The sequence below is a fragment of the Rattus rattus genome, chromosome 4 (genome assembly GCF_011064425.1).
Source record: "Rattus rattus isolate New Zealand chromosome 4, Rrattus_CSIRO_v1, whole genome shotgun sequence".
Taxonomy (NCBI): Eukaryota; Metazoa; Chordata; class Mammalia; order Rodentia; family Muridae; genus Rattus; species Rattus rattus.
In genome coordinates, this window is record NC_046157.1 from 58,588,499 (window position 1) to 58,612,443 (window position 23,945).

Here is a 23,945-nt window from a genome sequence, read left to right on the forward strand (position 1 = left end):
TCAGGTGCTTTGTCAGCATGTACTTCTTGGCTTCATCAATATTGTCTAAGTTTATATATGGGCTTGATCCCCAGTTGGGGCAGGCTCTGAATGACCATTCCTTCAGTCACTGCTCCAAACTTTGTCCCCATATCTACTCCTGTGAATATTTTTGTTCCCCGTTTTGAGAGGGACTGAAGCTTCTGCACTTTGGTCTTCCATCTTCTTGAGTGTCATGTGGTGTGTGGATTGTATCTTGGGTAATTTTTCGAGCTTTGGGTCTAATATCCACTTATCAGTGAGTGCATACCATGTGTGGTTTGTTTTGTGATTGGGTTACCTCACTCAGGATGATATTTTCTAGTTCCATCCATTTGCCTATGTATTTCATGAAGTCATTGTTTTTGATAGCTGAGTAGTGTAGATGTACCACATTTTCTGTTTCCACTCCTCTGTTGAAGGACATCTGTGTTCTTTCCAGCTTCTGGCTATTATAAATAAGGCTGCTATGAACATAGTGGAGCAAATTACCTTGTTAAATGATGGAGCATGTTTTGGGTGTATGTCCAGGAGTGGCTTAGCTGGGTCCTCAGGTAGTACTATATCCAATTTTCTGAGGAGCCACTAGACTGATTTCCAGAGTGATTGTACCAGCTTGTAATTCCACCAACTACAGATTACTCATTGACTTGGTGTTTTAGTTCCTTTTTTTCTAATTACGCTAAAATTCCAGTAAAAGCAATGTAAGGAAGGAAAGGCGTGCCTTGGCATAGAGTTTGATCTGATGTAGTGCAGCATGTTGCATGAGTGGTCAGATTGCAGTTAGAGAAAGGAAGGACTGAACAAGAAATGTGGTTGGTCACCCAAGCAACCCATTATGTTCTAATGGCTTGAAAATCCTTTCAAAGAGTGCCTTCAGCTATGTTCAAACAGGAGTGCCTTTGAGTGTTTGCAATTCTTTCCACATTATACCTTGGTAAATGTATGGCTATGTCAAGGTACAAAGTGCATTCAGTCCAACTTCAAAAGCACCTGGAACAAGTAACATCTCCATTCCTCTCAACTGCAAAGTCAAAAGGGTCTTCTGAGACACAAAGAAGTCTTTATCTTTGAGACTCTATAACACCAAACCATGAATTACCTGGCTTTGACAAACAATGAAGCAGAATAAGCATACACTTTACAAAAGTATAAATTAGAGAATAGCAAGGACTGATCAGACAAATGCATGATCGAAATGCATCCGAGAAAAGATAAACCAAATATGCTATCTCTAATTCTAGTATCTAGATTTTGTGATAAAGCTATCTGATTGGCAAAGAACCAAAAGAGACCTCCCATTCCAGATCTAATGCCTGCATCCCAGATGTTCTCTCTGTTGCTGGATCCACATCTTCCTGCAGCACATGTTAATAGATGTCTCATCACTCTCTGGTACCATTAAAATCTTGGATCTGTACTTTGCATCATCTTCACACCTTAGGCCATGGCCTCTCAAAATTCCTTGCCCACACTCTATTTACACCGTATCTTGCATTAAAACAGTAGTTCTCTGTTATTTTCAAACTCATATGGCTGAAAAATTAGTAGTATGTGGTATATGATGCCAATTATTTCAACATCTTGGTGGTTCCTAAACCCATTGGCTCATTGTTGTGGTACCCCATATTTGCCTGAAGGCTGAATCTGCAAGATTGCTGTCCTGGGCAGTTCATTTTTGACTTCAATAGCAGTCTTATCCAGTCTCTTGCCACTGTTGCTCTCTTGTACATTTCTACGCCTGGACACCTGCAGTTCAATTTTTGAAAATCTTACGAAGTGCTTGCAGACAGGAGCCTGATATAGATGTTAGCTGAGAGGCTCTGCCAGAGTCTTACTAATACATATGATGGTACTTGCAGCTGATGGTTATCAGACTGAGCATGAGGAACCACAATGGAGGGGTTAGAGAAAGAACTGACAGAGCTGAAGGGGTTTGCAATTCCATAGGAAGAACAATAATATCAACCAGATCCCCCAGAGCTCCTAGGGACTTAACCACTAACCAAAGAGTACACATGGAGGGACACATGTCTCCAGCTGCATATGTAGCAGAGAATGGCCTTGTTGTACATCAATGAGAGGAGAAACCCTTTGTCCTGTGAAGGCTTGTTTCCCGAGTTTAGGGGAATGTCAGGTGTTGAGGAGGGTGGTTAGGAGGGGAAGCATCCTCAAAGAAACAGGGGAAGAAGGTATGAGAGAGGGGGGAAGCAGGAAAGGGGATAATATTTGAAATGTAAATACATAAAATATTCAATAAAAGTAGATTAAATTAATCCTTAACTAAAGGCAATAAAAAAAGTTCTTACTGAAAGACCAGTGCAGACTTTCTGGCTTTTTTTTTAACTGGATTTGATGTTATCATTCTCTCTCCCTGGAACAAGAGAGCTTTCCAAGCATCACACATGGACTCTGGAATTTTCCTCTTTATTCATAAAGATCTGTATTCTGCTTTCTTTTAAATGTACACATCCTCAAGTGTTTCCCGCCTATCTTACGCCTATTATATAAATTCCCATTACCCACTTATTCCCTGGAGATTTTACACCATGTCTGCCTTTAGTGGAGTGTGCAGTCTTCATTTTCTTCAATCTTATTTCATTTTCTTTTATTTTTTTATTGCTGCCCCAAGGTTAGGCTTCAGTGCTGCCTGGCCACAGCCATTCGATGGCGACCAGTAGGATGAAACATTCTGTAGAGGAAGCTTGGTGCTACAGACTTTGTTTCAGGCTCAGTTTCTTTACCACATTTTACCCCTTGGACCCTAAAGTGAGATATTCTCACACTATTTAAATTTCACTTAATTCAAGCTTGCAGTTACTCCTAAAGAAGACATATTTTAATATTCTTATGGCATAGCTTATAAAACTCTCTCTAACTCTTAAAACCTTTGTGTCCTTTAGGATATTGCTAGACAGTGCACACTTGGACTTTTGATGTGTAATGGCTGTATTTTAACAGAACGTTATAAAATCCTCAATGAATTTGTATTCTTCATTCAGAATTGCTCAATATCACAACTAAGTTGATTTATGTTGGACATGATAAGGAAATATGACATATTCTCTACTCTTCAATAGACACTGAAGAACAAGGCATATGCACCTCATGTTTATATTTGCAATATCTTCTGTTACATAAAACATAGACATTCATGTGTATCTCTATCTGTCAATACCAAGATTACCAATTAATATTTAGAAGTTTGTTACTCTAGTTGATTAGTCAACAATATATACCCAGGAATTAGAAAGACTTATCTGTAATATGAGAACAATGGCTATTGTCTATAGAATATCACAATGAAAAAACAACAGGGATGTGAATATCTTTTCTATTTGCTGTACCTTTAACCTACTTTATTGCAGCACTGAGAAAATTCTTTGAAGAAAATAGTAATGGTTGTCCAAATTAAGGCATAGAATTTGTTCTCTATGCCATTATCAAAGCTTGTCAACTTCTAAAAGAATTTTTAATAAACTTATGACAAAATAAATGTACACAAAGGAAAAAAGTTGAATAAAGTACTAAATAATGAGTCAAAAAGTAAGGCTACTTTGAATCTATTAGAACAATGTTTTAAAGCTAGTACACATGCTGTCAAGTGTAATAAACTTCGTGTCAAGATAATTCACTGTTTCAGCAATGGATGTCTTGTATAATAGAAATATGTGACATGTATAAAACAAATTGAATTGAATTCCTTTTTTCTTTGTTCTGACCTTTGTTTGATTGAAGCACAAACACAATTATGGAGCAACTTAGGGAAGATATTGGTTTGGTTGTCTAATTTCTAAGTTTCTTAGAGTTGGAGCAATATAGATAGAAAATATAACACAGAAAGTATCTGTCACTTCTCTTGCTTGATTTGAATAATAAACTACAAGACAAAATAGCAACTTAGGGTTTTACATTTAAATTTTTGATCTTTTCATCTCTAGCAAAATTTCATTTTTATAGAAATAGTATGAAAACTCAGCACAAGCTAAGTTTATGACAGAAGCATGCTATGCAATTTAAACTCTTCCATTGAACCTAATTAATTATTAAATTGTTTTTAGTCAACTTTTATAGAACAATGAAAAATAAATATATTTCTAAGAATATTATATCAACTAACATATGCAGTCTACTTAATTCCTAACTTTGTGTGGTGAAATCCAATATAATGTTGGCTTCTGCAACTATTTAGATTAAAACTTCGCACTAAAAGGGTTTTTTGTGGTCTATGAATCAATCTGCAAACTCAACGAGGAACTCTCTAAGTGAGAATTGGATGGCTACTTGAAAGAACAAAGGTTACTGGTCAAATCAGGGAAAACTGTGGGAACATGTCAGAACATAGACAGTTCTGAACTATGTCATCAAACATTTCACACAGCAGCCTTTTTACAGGAAAAATGAGATTCAAATGTTTAAATGGCAAGGAGGGTAGCAACATTACATTTTAGCTTACTAGATAAAGCATTATCAACTTTTTAGCAGATTGGTCTCAATTACAGTTAGAGGGTTGGTGGACATGTAGTGAACAGGGGAATTTCAGAACATTTAGATAGCAGAGCATGAGACATAAAATGTAACTTCTGGTAGCATTCTTCAGTGTTAGCCACAAAACCCACAATATTCAAATGCAGAAAATTCCTCCTGCTGGTCCTCTGAGTCAAACCATAACAGTTCATATTAACTTTTGATTTCATAGGTCCTACATGAACCTTTGTGGGATTTCTTAAGACTAGCAAACCTCATACAGAACATTCAAAACATACAGAACAAAACAGGACATGTAGTTACCATGTCCTTGTTCTGAGTTAAATCATTTCCGTTTGTCAATGACTGGCAGGCACATGATAGGAACATGAAATAGCTAGCAGGCATGGAACAAACTGGCTACAACTGTGCTGGGGATAGGGGGTTAAAGACTGTAAGACAGGGGGGTTGGGGATTTAGCTCAGTGGTAGAGCACTTGCCTAGCAAGAGCAAGGCCCTGGGTTTGGTCCTCAGCTCCAGGGGGGAAAAAAAAGACTGTAAGATATCTTTAATCAACAATTCTAACATTTTGGAGTTAAGTGATGTCTTTGGACCTCAATTTTATCTTGGTAAATGTAGATATAAAGAAATTTGATTTTCCTATGTGATAGTTTTTTTTTTTAATGAAACCAATGGGTTCTTGTAGGACCCATGAAATCAAAAGTAATATGACATTATAAATTATCAAAAATGAGAATATTAATTTCAAATTCCAGACTTGATGATTTTTTTGTTTCATTCCAGTTTTCTAAACGTTAAGTCACTTCTAACTTGTAAAAGAACTTGTTCAGGACCTTGAATTCACGGTAGTCTTCAAATCACAATGTCATCATATAAATGTGTTTATGTCTGCATTAAAATACAAATTATAAAAATTAAAATTGCATCAAGGTACATTGACAGCACAGAAATAAATGAATATTTCTTCTTTACAGTTACTATTATACAACCTTGAAAATATGAAACAATCTTGTACAGTATGAAAAATGTAAATATTAAATGCATTGTTTAGTCATACTTACATAAAATCATACACAAAATGTATTATTAGAATCTAACCATGCTGCCTCAGAAATTTTGTAAAACTTCAAAATAGTAGTCATTATTGAAGAAGAAATTCCATGTTGCCTTTGGTTTACCATGAGCAGAGACACAATAGCAGCTTAGCTTTGAGTTTAACCACAAAGGATGTGTTATCATTTATTTAGAGTGTGATATGTCAACAAAGACAATAAAAGCTAATTGTTAAATCTTCATTAAAGGATTTTTTTAATATATTCACAGAACTCTTCTAAATTCCTTTCTGCTGTTTTCTGATAGTTGTTTGCATAACTGCCTTCATTTAAATAAGGAAGCACCCTGGGCTTGGAAAAAAATGTGAAACTTATAAGTATGTGATACAACAGTGTTTGGAACAGGGATTTTCTGACTTCTGATGCTGTAGATTGCAGTCTGAAGCAGTAATTTATCATTAGACCAGGAATGTGTGAGCTCTTGTCATTCAGCTGGCACAGTAACATTGATCTGTAGAATTTATTGCCACATGCTTTGTTTAGCTGTGAGGAGAATTTAAATGAGATGTGATGTCTTATCTGAAGTGAACCTCTTCTACTCATCTTTATAGAAATTTGGTTCTCAGATTATGTACAGCAATTCAAAGTGATTATATGGGATTTTTAAAGACAAAATTTTAGCTTTATACCTAATCTATGATATATTATATCTATATCTTTCATTTTTTGCCTTATAGTAACTATGGAAAAACATTCAATATTTGTTTATGGTAATAATATGCTTTTAGGCATAAAGATATGTATAATTTTATAATGCCATATTCAATTCTTAGAATGTTTTAATATGCATAATTAGAAGTATGTATAAGTTAGTCACATATTCTCCTTCCTGTAGTTAATAGAATGTGCAATTTACTTTCTATGGGACTCAGTATCTTCTTACACTGCTATGATTATATAATCTTTTCCTATTTCATAACAGATATAGGATCATTGACTTGTTTCCATTAGTGGGTTTACCTTATTATTTCTACCTTTTATCCCCCATATCCTCTCTTCCTCCTAGTCACCCCTTCACAGACAGAGTATGCATGGTGCTTGTCACTACCCGCAAACCAAGGCCAAGAAAAGAGGTCTATCTCACCACTTCATCTTATAACGTAACATCTAATAAAGACTCTTTATCAGTCTTAGATCGCAAATGTATTATGCCTGCAATTAGTTAAAATGTTACCTGCAAAAACAAAAGTAACCACCTTTCTGAAGTGATGATTTCAAAATTATTCATAGTAGGTATGTAAAAGTGTGTCTCTGTGAAAGCAGAGTGCATGACGTCATCCGATTAAAGTTTTAATCTAAGTGCCAACTAGAATCACATTGAACACTTACAAAACCCGTCTCAAATAAAAATAATATAGTTTTATTTTAACAGTGGGATTGACTAGGACTGTTTTCTTTTAACAATGGGATTGACTAGGACTGACTTTCTGGTATAGTTCAGGATATGATAATATATACTTTCTTCAATATGGAGAATTGACAACTATATTGAAAACAAGTTACTATTGTCTTTCTAAAGAAAGTTTGAAAAATAATTTTTTTAATATATCCTTCCTTTAAAATATGGTTTGCTAGTCTGACAATGGGTCTCAATAATGAAGGAATCAAGTTGCCCTTCAATACTACATGTTTTCTTTACCTATATTTGAGTGTGTGTTTTATTAGAAATTCCTTGAAAATAGTTCTCTATATTTTGATATTTTGTTATGTGGAGATTTTATGGAGTTTTGGTTTTTTTTTCTTTTTTTAAGACACACTTTTTAATGGCCTCGGCCTCGGAGCCATCATTGGCCTTGGAGTCGCTGCCCTTTTGCTAATCCTTGTGGTAACAGATGTCAGCTGCTTCTTCATTCGACAATGCGGGTTGTTAATGTGCATCACCAGACGAATGTGTGGGAAAAAGAGTGGCTCCAGTGGGAAAAGTAAGGAACTTGAAGAAGGAAAAGCAGCGTACCTGTAAGTACTGGACACAGGCACCACTCCCATTGGTGGAAAGCAAGTACAACTCGCATGCATGGTTTGGGGATGACCTCTATACCACATCAGGCAGTTAACTATAATGCACTACAAATACTATAGTTTACACTCATCCCTGTAATACACACACACACACACACACACACACACACACACACACTCACACATACGGGTCTATGTGTGCATGTGTACATGTGTGTGTGTGTGTGTGTGTACATACATAATAGTATGCTGTCTCTCAATGATTTTAATATTATGGTAATAAGGAATTCAAAAAACAATCATGTTAAACTTTCCCATCAATATAATATTTTAATTATTTATGTTTTCTATTTTCCTTATTTACTCTCAGAATATAAATTATAACATACTTTTGTTTGTGGAATTTGTCAGTATTACTTACACAGATATAGCATACTCTTAAATATTCAATAGTTCATTGTGGAAATTTGTGATAATTTCTTTTATCATTCAATTCTTTAGCTGATAGTTTGTCAGTATTCACTTTTTCTGTGAAATCCCAATTCACGATTTTTGTTTTTCTAATTAAGTACATATTTGATGGGATATAACCATGGGAAAAATGCTTGAGTGATTAAATTAGTTCAAAACTCCCCAAAATAATAGCATTCTACATTTAATTTCTGTTATTTTATAAATTTTCTGTTATTTTATTTATTGATTATACATTATTTTCTACTTATCCTCATAGTCATCTGGAATCTTTTGAATGTCAAATGTCATGCAGTAACATAGAAATTTAGATTTAATGTGCCATAATTTTATAATTTTATAGTTCTTGACTCTGCTTTGAAAGACTTGAAATAAAAGTCATCAAAAAGCTTTCTATAAAACCCAAAAACTTCTCTATTTCTGTTTGCTATTTCAACTTACCATGCCCTTGATTTGGGGATGCTGATTCTTCTCAGTAGTTTCACGTTTAAATTATATTTACACAGCAGCATTGCTGACTGAAACTTACACATGCTGTTTATCAATAATGTGGTGGTTTGAATATTCTTGACCCATGGAGTAGCACTATACGGAGATGTGGGTTTGTTTGAGTAGCTGTGAATTATGGGAGGATGTGTGTACCTGTGGGGTTTAACCTTGTGACACCACACCTAGCTGCAAGAGAGTCTTCTGGCTGCAGTTGGATCAAGATGCAGAACTCTCACTCCTTCTCTAGCACCAATTCTGCCTGGACACTGCCATGCTTTGTGAAATGATGACTATGGAATGAACCTCTGATACTGTCAGCCAGCCCCAATAAAGTGTTGTCCTTTACAAGAGTTCCCTTGATCATGCTGTCTCTTCATGCGATGGAAACCCTAACTAAGTCAGAAAGTGGTACCAGGAACTAGAATATTGCTGTAATCAGTCTGGCCATGCTTTTGTTTTAAGGAATGTGGAGTCTGGGATTCTGTAAATCAGTGGACTGGTTTAAATGGGGCTAATAGGCCATACAGGAAAAGGCACAGAAAGCATTTTTCCTGAGTGTATTTTTTTTTATTAACTTGAGTATTTCTTATTTACATTTAGAGTGTTATTCCCTTTCCTGGTTTCCGGGCAAACATCCCCCTAATCCCTCCACCTCTCCTTCTTTATGGGTGTTCCCCTCTCCATCCTCCCCCCATTGCCGCCCTCCCCCCAACAGTCTAGTTCACTAGGGGTTCAGTCTTGGCAGGACCCAGGGCTTCCCCTTCCACTGGTGCTCTTACTGGGATATTCATTGCTACCTATGAGGTTAGAGTCCAGGGTCAGTCCATGTATAGTCTTTAGGTGGTGGCTTAGCCCTGGAAGCTCTGGTTGCTTGGCATTGTTGTTCATATGGGGTCTCGAGCTCCTTCAAGCTCTTCCAGTTCTTTCTCCGATTCCTTCAACGGGGGTCCGTTCTCAGTTCAGTGGTTTGCTGCTGGCATTCGCCTCTGTATTTGCTGTATTCTGGCTGTGTCTCTCAGGAGAGATCTACATCCGGCTCCTGTCGCCTACCTTCTTTGCTTCATCCATCTTGTCTAATTGGATGGCTGTATATGTATGGGCCACATGTGGGGCAGGCTCTGAATGGGTGTTCCTTCTGTCTCCGTTTTAATCTTTGCCTCTCTATTCCCTGCCAAGGGTATTCTTGTTCCCCTTTTAAAGAAGGAGTGAAGCACTCACATTTTGATCATCCGTCTTGAGTTTCATGTGTTCTAGGCATCTAGGGTAATTCAAGCATTTGGGCTAATAGCCACTTATCAATGAGTGCATACCATGTGTGTTTTTCTGTGATTACCTCACTCAGGATGATATTTTCTAGTTCCATCCATTTGCCTACGAATTTCATAAAGTCATTGTTTTTGATAGCTGAGTAATATTCCATTGTGTAGATGTACCATATATTCTGTATCCATTCCTCTGTTGAAGGGCATCTGGGTTCTTTCCAGCTTCTGGCTATTATAATAAGGCTGCTATGAACATAGTGGAGCATGTGTCTTTTTTATATGTTGGGGCATCTTGTGGGTATATGCCCAAGAGAGGTATAGCTGGATCTTCAGGCAGTTCAATGTCCAATTTTCTGAGGAACCTCCAGACTGATTTCCAGAATGTTTGTACCAGTCTGCAATGCCACCATCAATGGAGGAGTGTTCCTCTTTCTCCACATCCTCACCAGCATTTGCTGTCCCCTGAGTTTTTGATCTTAGCCATTCTTACTTGTGTGAGGTGAAATCTCAGGGTTGTTTTGATTTGCATTTCCCTTATGACTAACGATGTTGAACATTTCTTTAGGTGTTTCTCAGCCATTCGGCATTCCTCAGCTGTGAATTCTTTGTTTAACTCTGAACCCCATTTTTAATAGGGTTATTTGTCTCCCTGCGGTCTAACTTCTTGAGTTCTTTGTATATTTTGGATATAAGGCCTCTATCTGTTGTAGGATTGGTAAAGATATTTTCCCAATCTGTTGGTTGCCGTTTTGTCCTAACCACTGTGTCCTTTGCCTTACAGAAGCTTTGCAGTTTTATGAGATCCCATTTGTCGATTCTTGATCTTAGAGCATAAGCCATTGGTGTTTTGTTCAGGAAATTTTTTCCAGTGTCCATGTGTTTGAGATGCTGCCCTAGTTTTTCTTCTATTAGTTTGAGTGTATCTGGTTTGATGTGAAGGTCCTTGATCCACTTGGACTTTAGCTTTGTACAGGGTGATAAGCATGGATCGATCTGCATTCTCCTACATGTTGACCTCCAGTTGAACCAGCACCATTTGCTGAATATGCTATCTTTTTTTCCATTTGATGGTTTTGGCTCCTTTGTCAAAAATCAAATGCCCATAGGTGTGTGGGTTCATTTCTGTGTCTTCAATTCTGTTCCATTGGTCTATCTGTCTGTCTCTGTACCAATACCATGCAGTTTTTATCACTATTGCTCTGTAATACTGCTTGAGTTCAGGGATAGTGATTCCCCTGAAGTCCTTTTATTGTTGAGGATAGTTTTAGCTATCCTGGGTTTTGTTATTCAGATGAATTTGCAAATTGTTCTGTCTAACTCTTTGAAGAATTGGATTGGTATTTTGATGGGGATTGCACTGAATCTGTAGATCGCTTTTGGTAGAATGGCCATTTTTACTATATTAATCCTGCCAATCCATGAGCATGGGAGATCTTTCCATCTTCTGAGGTCTTCTTCAATTTCTTTCTTCCTAGGCTTGAAGTTCTTATTGTACAGATCTTTTACTTGCTTGGTTAAAGTCACACCGAGGTACTTTATATTATTTGGGTCTTGAACTGTGGTGATCTAACTCAAATAAATTCAAAGGAGAATTTTAGTATTTGGCCTAGAGACTGTTTTTGTTCTATTTTGTTGAACAATAGGGTTTTTTTTTTTACCTTTAATGAAGAGTCTTACCGAGGCTAAGTTAAAGAGATTTCCATTAGTTTCATCGACAAAGGAAGTGTCAGAAAAGCAGAGCATAGACTTTGTCCTTTGGTTTATCTCCTCACGAAGATTGTTTTGATTAAGTGTAGCAAACTTAGTAAAAATAACACAAAATTATGGTTCAAGTAATAAAAGGTAACAAATAAGTAATAAACAGATTAAGGGCATGGGAAATTTGAGGCAAGGTCCCACCCAGTTAAGCTCATTGTTTATGTTCTGTTATTGAACAAAGAATATTTATATTATGTTAGACGTTATTATCGCTTGGTTATTGTTTTCATTTGAACATTTATCTGGAATGAATTACAATTCAGATGTGGATGACAACACTAGCCTCTGACCTGGATTTGAGGAATAGTGGCCATGAAAAGATTAGATCAAGGCATGGTAGTAAGTGCCTTTAATCCTAGGGGACAGTCCACCAAATCTCTGAGTTCAAGGCCTGCCTGGTATAGAGAAAGTTACAAGTAGAGAAAAGCCTAGGTCCAGGCATAGTCATATATACCTATAATCCCTACATTCATGAGACAGAGCCCTACAGATCCTGAGAACAAGGTCAGTCTATACAGCAAGATCAAGGATGGCCCATTATACCTATATTGTAAAAGAATTGGAAAAAAGAAAGCTGGCAATAATAAAATAGAACAAGGGAACCATGTTCCAGCACCAGAAACAGCAGAATTTGGCAACTCTCGTTTTAGAGTCAAGAATAGAAGAAACTACTGGGAAAATTGATGCTGGATGGGTGGAGCTAAGAAATTAATTGTGATTAAGAAGAAACAAGCATCGCTGAGGTAAAATCTTCTGGGAAGTGTTTTCTGTGAGCGCAGAGATGCTGTGTTCCAAAGATATCCTAGGTTGTACTTCATGTTTAACCGGACTTAGTAATGTATAGTAATCACCAAGGTGGGACTAATTTTGATGGCATAAAGGTGTCATGTACAGCAGCTGAGGTGTGGTGCTGTGAAGGGCCAGGGAAGGCTATTGCTGAAGGTGCAGCCACAGTTGCAGTTGATGGCCCAGAACTGAAGGGGTCATGGAAAAAAGTTTGGACTCGGCATCATGAAGAAGGTCTGTGTGGCTATTGGTGAAGCCTAGTTGAAGCAGAAGGTGCCAGCGAATTTGAGATGCCAGGGCCATGAAATGATTCCTAAGAAAAACAGCAGAAGTGGCTTGGAGTCAACTAGAGACTAGCGTGATACAGAAGATATGTCAGGAGAAGTGATCCAAGTCCTTTGGAGGAACCCAGAAGATCATGTATGCATCCCTGACACTGGACGTGTAAAGTTGAAGTTTTGGATACCCCAAGATACTAAAGATGTTAGAGCTATGGGATACCTGCTGAGCAATGTTAATATATGGAATGGAATCAACCTAGGAGTAAGAAGCTTATTCCCATCAACAAAAGTTAAAAGAGAGATATGACAAGTGCTTTTTATATCATACATAGAAATAAAGAGATTGGCATTTGCCCAGCTGGTTTTCTGGTCTTGCTTTGCTCCAGTAGTTTCTCAATATGACATTTTGGAATGGGAATGAGTATCATGTGATATTGAAAGTATGTGATCTTCTTTATGATTTTGATTTTATAGGGATTACAGTTAAGTAATTGCATGATTCTAAGAAGAGATCCTTGATTTGTCACTATACATACACCCCATTTAGATGTTACTTTCAAACATGGCTAATTTTTTTTTGTACAAACTAACTTTACCTTCATTGTTAGAAATTAAAGCTGTTTATGGATATGTCTATATTCAACCAGATTACAGAGACCTAGGTATTTGGATGTGATTCCTTGTCAGAGTAACCATGATAGTGAATTTAAATTTCTCTATACCCCCCCTTTTGGATTTAAGCTAAAAATCTTATATTTAACAGTCCAAATGTCCTTATGAAGATCTGTTGACATGATGATCCTTCATGCCTGCTGTCCTAATCATCCATCCTCCAGCAAATGTCCATTTTAGCATAAAGGTTTTCCAATCTGCCAGTCTGATGAATGATTTATCCTTTTTTAGTCAAGTTTTTTGAGCTGTCCCCATGCAAATAGGAGGGACATCAGCTTAATTCATCTTCTGCATTTCTATCTTTCTGGTGTCTGAGTCATCACTTCTTCCTGACAAGTCTTCTGCCAGGCTCTATCGAAGAATTCTTTCTCCTTCCCATATATATCACCTTCTATTTCTTGCATAAGCCATAAGCCATAAGCTTTTTAATTGACAGATGATGCATAGAACAGGATGTTCTCTTTACATTACTCAGATCAGTTCTCTATTAACTATGATCTAACCCATAGTCTTTCATGTCCTCAGGAAATATAGACAAAAGCTCTTCACCAACTAACACATTTCCCTGATTTCTATTCTGATGTTAAAACATCTTTGAAGACAATAGGTTGATGTAAAATTTCAACATTTGTCTCCAATCTAGGATCTCTCAGATAATCTTAAAATCCCTTTCCGTTTTTCAAGATTCAATCAGATCTTCATGAGTCCACACACAAACTATGCAGTTAGGCACATGCATTTCAAGCCAGAGAACCAGAGAATTTGTGAGATTGTAGTTTGTAAAGTTCATGAGTTCCATTGTTTTCATGTTGATATACATCAAATTATTTAAAATATTTTGTGATTGTTTTATTTTATTTAGGCAAGAAAATCTTCATATAATAAAGATTGGTTAATCAAATATTTTATGTACTACTTAGATTTGTATAGGCTAAGCAACCTTTTCAATGTAATTTTCTTTGTTTCTTCTCTTCTGAAAACATGACCATCATCTGTATTTTTTATTGGATATTTTTTCTTTACATTTTTAATGTTATCCCCTTCCTGGTTTCACATCCATCAACCTCCTATCCTATCACCCATCCAACTTCTTCTATAAGGGTGTTCCTCCACAAACTATCTACTCCTTGCCTCCCTACCATGACATTCCCCTACACTGGGTGGAAGTGTCCAGCCTTGGCAGGACAAAGGGGTTCTCTTCCCATTGGTGCCCAACAAGGCCATCCTCTGCTGCATATGCAGCTGGAGCCATGGGTCTGTCCATGTGTACTCTTTGGATGATGGTTTAGTCCCTGAGAGTTCTGGTTGATTGTTATTGTTATTCTCAATGAGTTGCAAGACCCTTCGACTGCTTCAATCCTTTCTCTAATTCCTCCAATGGGGAACTCATTCTCAGTTCAATGATTGGCTGCAGCATTCGCATCTGTATATATCATGCTCTGGCAGAGCTTCTGAGGAGACAACTATATCAGGCTTCTTTTAGTGTGCAATTATTGGCATTAGCAATATTTTCTGGGTTTGTGGCTGTATGTATATGGGCTGGGTCCCCAGGTAGGGCAGGCTCTGAATGGTCATTCCTTCAGTCTCTGTCCAAATTTTGTCTCGGTATCTCCTGCTGTGAATATTTTTGCTCCCCTTTAAGAAGGAATGAAGCATCCACACTTTAGTCATCCTTCTTCTTGTGCTTCTTATGGAATGTGGATTCTACCTTGTGTGATCTGAGCTTTTGGACTAATATCCACTTATCAGTGAATGTATACCATGTGTGTTCTTTAATGATTGAGTTACCTCACTCAGAATGATGTTTTGTAATTCCATCCATTTGCCTATGAATTTCATGAAGTCATTATTTTTAATAGCTGAATAGTACACCATTGTGTAAATGTACCACATCTTTTATATCTATTCCTCTGTTTAAGGACATCTGGGTTCTTTCCAGCTTATGGCTATTATAAATAAGACTACTATGAACATATTGGAGCATGTGACCTTGTTATATGTTGGAGACTCTTTAAGGTATATGCCCAGGAGTAGTATAGCTGGGTCCCCAGGTAGTACTATGACCAAGTTTTTAAGGAATTTAGAGACTGATTTCCAGAATGGTTGTACAAATTTGCAATCCCACCAACAATGGAGGAGTGTTCTTCTTTCTCCACATCCTCACAGCCTCTGTGGTCACCTCAGTTTTTGATCTTAGCTACCCTGACTAGTATGAGGTGGAATCTGAGGGTTGTTTTGATTTGCATTCCCTTGATGACTAAGAATGTTGAACATTTTTTAAAAGTACTTCTCAGCTTTTCGATATTCCTCAGCTGAGAATATTTTCTTTAGCTCTGTACCCCATTTTTAAATAGGGTTATTTGATTCGCTGGAGTCTAATTTCTTGAGTTCTTCATATATATTGGATATTAGCCCTCTACCAGATGTAGTATTAGTAAAGATCTTTTTCCAATCTGTGGGTTTCCATGTTGTCCTAATGAAGCTTTGCATTTTATGAGGTCCCATTTGTCAATTCTATATCTTAGAGCATAAGTCATTGGTGTTATGTTCAGGAAATTTTCTCCATTATCCATTTGTTCAAGGCTTTCCCCAGCTTTCTCTCTCTCTCTCTTTTTTTTTTAATTTATTTTTATTGGATGTTTTTAATTTACATTTCAAATGATATTTCCTTTCCTGATTTCCCATTCTTAAGCCACCTATCCAATCTCCCTAGCCCTTCTTCTTTAAGGGTGTCCCCCTTCCCAATCACCCTCCTTCCCACTCCCAAGTCTTGATATTCCCCTCCACTGGGGATTCTATCCTTGACAGGACCAAAGGCTTCTCTCATTGGTGCTGAACAAGGCCATCCTCTGCTATATGTGCAGCTGGAGCTATGGATCTGTCCATGTGTATCCTTTGGGTAGTACTTTAGTCCCTGGGTGCTCTGGTTGGTTGGTATTGTTGTCCTTATGGTTGAGTGTATCTGGTTTTATGTAGTGGTCCTTGATCCACTTGGACATGAGCTTTGTATAGGGCTTTATGGATTGATTTGTATTCTTCTATATGCTGACCTCCAATTGAACCCACACCATTTGTTGGAAGTATTATCATTTAGCTACTGGATGGTTTGTGTCCTTTGACAAAGATCAAGTGACCATAGTTATATGGGTTCATTTCTGGGTCTTCAATTCTTTTCAATTGATCTACCATCCTGTCTCTGTACTAATACCATACAGTTTTTATCATTATTGCTCTGTAATACAGCTTGAGGTCAGAGATGGTGATTCCCCCAGAAGTTCTTTTATTGTTGAGGATAGTTTTCACTATGCTTGGTTTTTTATTATTCCAAATTAATTTACAATTTGTTCTTTCTAACTCTATGAATTATTGAGTTGGAAATTTGATGTGGATTGCATTGAATCTGTATATTAATTTAGGCATGATGGTTGTTTTACAATATTAATTCTGCCAATCTATGAGCATGGGAGATTTTTCCACCTTGTGATATCTTCAATTTCTTTCTTCAGAGACTTGAAGTTCTTCTCATACAGATTTTTCACTTGCTTGATTAGAGTCACACAGAGGTATATTATATTACTTGTGACTAGTGAGAAGGGTGTCGTTTCCCTAAGTTCTTTCGAAGTCTGTTTATCTTTAGAGTAGAGGAAGGCTGCTGATTTATTCGACTTAATTTTATACCCAGCCACTTTGCTGAAGTTGTATATCAGGTTTAGTAGTTCTCTGGGGGGAACTTTTGGGGTCACTTAAGTATGCTACCATATCATCTGCATATAGTGATATTTTGACTTCTTTCTTTCCAGTCCATATCCCTTTGATCTCCTTTTGTTGTCTGATTGCTCTGGCTAGAACTTCAAGAACTATATTGAATAAGTAGGGAGAGAGTGGGCAGCCTTGTCTAGTCCCTGATTTCAGTGGGATTGTTTCAAGTTTCTCTCCATTTACTTTGATTTCGGTGACTGGTTTGTTGTTTATTGCTTTTACTCTTTTTAGGTATGGACCTTGAATTCCTGATCATTCCAAGGCTTTTAACATGAAGTGGTATTAACAATTGTCGAATTCTTTCTCAGCATCTAATGAGATGACCATGTGATTTTTTTTTTCTTTGAGTTTGATTATGAAGTGAGTTACATTGATGGATTTCTGTATATTGGACATCTGCATCACTGGGATGAAGCCTACTTGATCATGATGGATAATCACTTTGATGTGTTCTTGGATTTGGTTTGTGAGAATTTAATTTAGTATTTTTGCATTGATATTCATAAGGGAATTTGGTCTGAAGTTCGATTTCTTTGTTGGGTCTTTGTGTGGTATAAGTATAAACATAGTTTTGGCTTTATAGAAAGAATTGGGTAGTGTTCCTCCTGATTCTATTTTGTGGAAAAGTTTCAACAATATTGTTACTATGTCTTCTTTGAAGGTTTAATAGAATTCTCCACTCAACCCATCTGGTCTTGGGATTTTTTTCTGTGTTGGGAGACTTTCAATAACTGCTTCTATTTCTTTAAGAGTTTTGGGACTGTTTAGATGGTTTACCTGATCCTGATTTAACTTTGGTACATGTTATCTGTCTAGAAAATTGTCCATTTCATCCAGGTTTTCAAGTTTTGTTCAATATAGGCTTTTGTAGTAGGTTCTGATGATTGTTTTGAATTTCCTCTGGTTCTGTTGTTATGTCTCCCTTTTCATTTCTGATTTTGTTAATTTGGATACTGTCTCTGACTCAGAGTTCATCTATCTTGTTGACTTTCTCAAAGAATGAGCTCTTTGTTTTGTTGTTTCTTTGTACAGTTCTTTTTGTTTCTATTTGGTTTGTTTCAGCCCTCAGTGTGATTATTTCTTGCCAAGTAGTTCTTTTGGATGAATTTGCTTCTTTTTGTTCTAGAGCTTTTAAATATTCTGTCAAGCTGCTAGTGTATGCTCCCTCCAGTGTCTTTAATGGAGCATCAGAGCTAAGAGTTTTTCTCTCCAGCTGCTTTCTCTGTGTCCCATATGTTTGGGTATGTTAGGCCTTCACTGTCATTAAAATTCTAAATGATCTTTAATTTCTTTCATTGACCAAGTTATCATTGAGTAGAGCATTGTTCAACATCCATGCGTATGTGGGCTTTCTGTCATTTCTGTTGTTATTAAAGACCAGCCTCACTCCGTGATGATGTGATAAGATGCATGGAATTACTTCAATCTTCTTGAATCTGTTGAGGCCTCTTTTGTGACCAATTATATGATCAATTTCAGAGAAGGAACTATTAGGTCCTGAGAAAAGGTATATTCTTTTGTTTTAGAATGAAGTGTTCTATGGATATCTGCTACATCCATTTGGTTCATAACTACTGTTAGTTTCTCTCTTTCTCTATTTAGTTTCTGTTTCCACGATCTGAACATTGCTGGGAGTGGGATGTAGAAATCTCACACTATTATAATGTGATGGGCATTATGTGCTTCGAGCTTTTATAAGTTTTCTCTTATGAATATAGGTGCCTTTGCATTTGGAGCTTAGATATTCAAGATTGAGAAATCATCTTTGTGAATTTTTCCTTTGATGAATATGAAGTGTCCTTCCTTATCTTTTTTGATAACTTTTGGTTGAAAGTTGATTTAATTCAATATTAGAATGGTTAATTGAGCTTGTTTCTTGGGACAATTTGCTTGGAAAATTGTTTTCCAGGCTTTTTCTCTGACATAGAGTCTGCTTTGTCACTGACGTGTGTTTCATATATATAGCAAAATGTTGGGTCCTCTCCATATTCAGTCTGTTAGTCTATGTCCTTTTATGGGGAATTGAGTCCATTGATATTAAGAGATATTAAGGAATAGTGATTGTTTCCTGTTACTTTTGTTGTTAGAGGTGGAATTATGTATGTGGGTGTCTCTTCTTTTGGGTTTGTTGAAAGAAGATTACTTTCTTGCTTTTACTATGGTCTAGTTTCCCTCCTTGTGTTAGAGTTTTCCATCTATTATCCTTTGTAGGGCTGGATTTGTAGAAAGATATTGTGCAAATTTGGTTTTGTCATGGAATATCTTGGTTTCACCATCTATGTTAGTTGAGGGTTTATCTGGCTATAATTGTCTGAGGTGGCATTTGTGTTCCTTTAGTGTCTGTATGACATCTGCCTAGAATCTTCTGGCTTTAATAATCTCTGTTGAGAAGTCTGCTGTAATTCTGATAGGTATGCCTTTATATGTTGCTTGACATTTTCCCATTACTGCTTTTAATATTCTTTCTTTGTTTTGTGCATTTGGTATTTTAACTATTCTGTGACATGAGGAAATTTTTTTCTGGTTCAATGTATTTGGAATTTGTAGGCTTCTTGTATGTTTATGGGCATCTCTTTCTTTAAGTTAGGGAAGTTTTCTTTTATAATTTTGTTGAAGATATTTACTGGACTTTTAATTTGGAAATCTTTACTATTTTCTATACCTATTATCCTTAGGTTTGATCTCATTTTGTTCTGGATTTCCTGCAGGATTTAGGTTAGGAGCTTTTCACGCTTTATATTTTCTTTGATGGGCTGTGTCAATGTTTTTTATGGTATTTTTCTGTCCCTGAGATTCTCTCTGCTATCTCTTATATTCTGTTGGTGATGCTTGTGTCTATGTCTCTTAATCTCTTTCCTAGGTTTTCTATCTCCATGGTTGTCTACCTTTATGATTTCTTTATTGTTTCTATTTCCATTTTTAGATCCTGGATGGTTTTGCTCAATTCTTTACCTGTTTGGTTGTATTTTCCTATAATACTTTAAGAGACTTTGTGTTTCCTCTTTAAGGGCTTCTATTTGTCTACTTGTGTTGTCCTGTATTTATTTAAGGGATTTTTTTATGTCCTTCTTAAGTATTCTCTCATCATCATGAGATGTGATTTTAAATCCATATCTTAGTTTTCTGGAATGTTCAAATATGCATTATTTGCTTTGGTGGGCGAACTGGGCTCTGATGATGCCAAGTAGTCTTGGTTTCCGTTGCTTAGGTTCCTGTGTTTGCTTCATGTCACGTGGTTTCCTCTAGTGTTAGCTGGTCTTGCTGTCTCTGACAGTGGCTTGACCTTCTGGTAAGCCTGTGTGTCAATACTCCTGAAGACAGGCTTTTTTCCTGTGGGATCTGGGTACAGGGATCTGTTCACAGGGTCAACTCTGGGCACAAGCAGAAGCAGTAAGGTTCCTGTTCCAGACTGTTCCTGGGTTCCTGTGTTCAGGGGACTCTAGCTGGGTTCGTCTCGGGCCAGGAATATGAGCAGAAATGGTCTCTTCCGTGCTTTCAGGATTTTTCACACTTCTGAGAGGCCAGTTCTATCCCAAGGGATCTGGGTACAGAGAACAGAAGGAGCAGGTCAGCACTGGGAGCAGGTGGAAACCAGAAGCATCCTGCTACAGACTGGTACTGGGTTTCTGGAATCTGAGGGCTCCAGGAAGGTCCCACAATTGGTGGTGTTACCTCTAATCTCAGGTCTGTCAGTGCTCCTAGCAACTTGCTTTCAGCTGTGAGTGAAGGCAGAGACCAGAGGGATCCTATCCTTGACTGCTCCTAAGTTCCCATGTCCAGAGGGCTCCAGGTGGGTTCCTTTTGGGCCAGTAATTTTAGCAGAAGTGGTGGTCTCCCCTGACCTCTCAGGATTGTCCACACTTCTGAGAGTCCAGCTCTCTCTCCCACAGAATCTGGGTACAGAGAGTTGTGAGACTGGGTCAGTTCCTCATCATCTGTATTCTAAACTGTCTTCAATTTTACAATCTTCCTGACTGGCTCCTTAGTGGTAGACTTACAGATGTTTGTTACCTTACCTAACACCAAAACAAACAAAATTCCAACATTTATAATAAATATGATAAAAGGAGATTACATTGTTTCATTCTAGCTACTTAGGAAAAAAGTCATAGAAGTTTCAATTTAAAAGGAAAAAATGTTCAATTTTTGATTTATTGGAATGTGTTAAACATGAACATGTATATGTGTGTCTGTTTGTGTGTGTTTGTATATGTTATATGCACACATGAGCATGTTTGACTATATAGAAAATTAAATATTTTCATATATCCTTTTAGGAAAGATGGATCAAAAGAACCAATAGTGGAAATGAGAACAGAGGATGAAAGAATCACTAACCATGAAGACGGGAGTCCAGTAAACGAGCCAAATGAAACCACACCACTAACAGAACCTGAGTATGTAGCTACAAATGCTCGTATGTGGGGAGAAGTAAGAGTAAAGTAGTGAAAGATTTTAATTAATTGTAATATCAATAGTATCATTTTTATTTAGGGAAATATTTTGTGATTTTATTAAACGTTGTTTGACTCTTAAAGGCCCTTTTAAAATATTTCCCTTGAAAGTGTGATTTCTTACACTTTAAAATATAACTGAATTTTAAAATACATTATACTGAATTATAAAATACTGAATTATAAAATACATAGGTGCCAGGAAATCCTTTGCTACACTGAATATTGATAAACCTTGCAATATGCCTGGTTTATTATTAAAGAAATTATTTTTCTTACACTAATTTAACCATGTTCTTTAATTATTTCATAAATAAATCTTATATGATTTAATTACTACCTAGTGTCTCTCATCTTCCCGGTCTTGTCATTCTCTTTCCCCTGTTTAACTACTTTTATTGGATCTATGATCCTATTTCGTTTTCTGATTGACTGCATTTTAAACATGTGCCTTCTTGTGACCAGACATTTTACTCTCCTTTGGAGTTTAATGGACTCATCAATGATTATACAACAGAACTAATTTTGCCCCATAATTCATCAGGAACCAATAGTTTAGCAGGACAATATATTGCCTGCTATAGCTTACCTCTAATCCATGACAGACTCTTGATAATCTTACAATTGTTCTGGACCAAGTCAGACAGCTATCTTCTTATCAAATCAAATGGTCAAAATTGCCAAAAGAAAACATTTAAAAATGTATTTTAAGTTAATTTTCTTTTCACTCCTCTAGTGTTATGTTCTATGAGTCTTCGAATGGTTGATACTAATATATTTCAGCATCTTGAGCAGCTCTGAGACTCTGGATTAACTACAACTCATGTAAAGAGGGATTAAAACACGTTTTTAAGTATAGAAAAACATATTTAGTATAAAAACTTTACAATTTAGCCAAATAACAATAATACATTCAAGTTTGAGACTTAATACATTCTCAGCCACCATTTTTAAACCAATTTATAATACCAGGAATGGATATCTTTTATGGATCACATTTCAAATCCAGTAAGGCCTAAACTCCACTCTAGGGGTCATGCCACCTTGACTAGCAGGTTAGTGCTGTCTCTCATAGGATTCACTGCCAGGCAAGTTCTTTGGCCCCTCACTCTCTCTTCTCTTTGTCTTCTACAGTATTGAGCTCCTTTCTTTCTCACCAACTACACCAAACCTCGCTGATTTTCATAGTTAATTTTAATATAATTGCTTAGATATTTATGACAAAATTCTTATTATCCTCAGTCATAAATATAGCCCAAATTGCAAGTAAGTTTGGAGGAAATAAATTAGCAATTTATTTCTTCTCTATAATGATAAAATTAAATATGGCTGAAGTTGTACTTGTGAATATTTAGATATAGTCACTTTGTCGAGGGAGGAAGTATTATTTCCAAAGAAAGCATACATTAGACAGACCACTGAATTAATGAATGTTACAATAGATGTAAAATGGAGAATTATCATTCAATTTGTCCAATTAAAATTTAGTGAACCGACCTCAAATTCAGAGATATAAAAACAAAGGACATGAAGTGGTGGTTCAGTGTTTAGGATCAGTTGTTCCTCTTATTGAGGACCCAGGTTCTGCCCCCAGCCAGCACTCATGTGATTCCGCTCAAGGCTCTACAATTCCAGTTCCAGGAAACATTGCACATTTTTCTGGCCCCTGTTAGAATGGGAGACACAAGCAGAGATACAGACAGGCAAACCATTGGTTGTGAAAAAACAATGTGTTTCTTTGTCAGAACCAGAAACAACTTGCACAATGTATTTATGAGTGATATAAAATAGGAAAAATAATCTGAAAAGACCAAAGAAACATATATGTAAAGTAACATATAAGAAATGATTTCCTAAAAAACACTAGTCTCTGTCAATTTCCAAATAATATTAACTCACATAATTTTTAAGTGAATGCAGTGGTGTACCACCCATAAATTGCTATTCTTTTAAGAATTATTAGAGATGATAAGGTAGTAGACACAAATCAGAATTCAGACTCTAAATAATTCATAACAACTTTACTTTTAATTTAAACTGAATATCAAACTAAATTAACCCACAATAAACAATTAAATTCACCTATATTCACAAATACTTCATTTCATATACACTTTGCTGTTCATTACATTTTAATGGGAAATATAAAGTATTTTATGATATATTAGGCTACTGTGCAATAAATTATGTAATTACTTAAAAGATAATTCCTAAAACATTACATAAATGAATATTATACAAACTGAGTAGTTTGAATTTCAAAATATATTCTTTGATACATATAAATCCATAACAATAAAGGAAAAAAGGAGACTATGAATTTAAGAGAGAGGAAAGGAACTGTAAGAGAGGTCTAGGTGGTAGGAATAAAAAGGAGAAAATGTAGTTATATTATAATCTCAATGAATAAAATAAGTGTTAAAATAAGTTTGTGTC

The 23,945-nt window shown here is 36.4% G+C and overlaps 1 protein-coding gene across 1 annotated transcript in view; it reads left to right on the forward strand.

Moving 5' to 3' along the window:
* The window catches only part of Ncam2 (neural cell adhesion molecule 2), a 468,347-nt gene that overhangs the window by 438,788 nt on the left and 5,614 nt on the right, over positions 1 to 23,945 (forward strand). The window contains exons 16-17 of the mRNA XM_032900505.1: positions 7,370 to 7,574; positions 21,333 to 21,452. Coding sequence (XP_032756396.1) covers positions 7,370 to 7,574; positions 21,333 to 21,452 — 325 coding nt within the window. The remainder of the gene's footprint in view (positions 1 to 7,369; positions 7,575 to 21,332; positions 21,453 to 23,945) is intronic.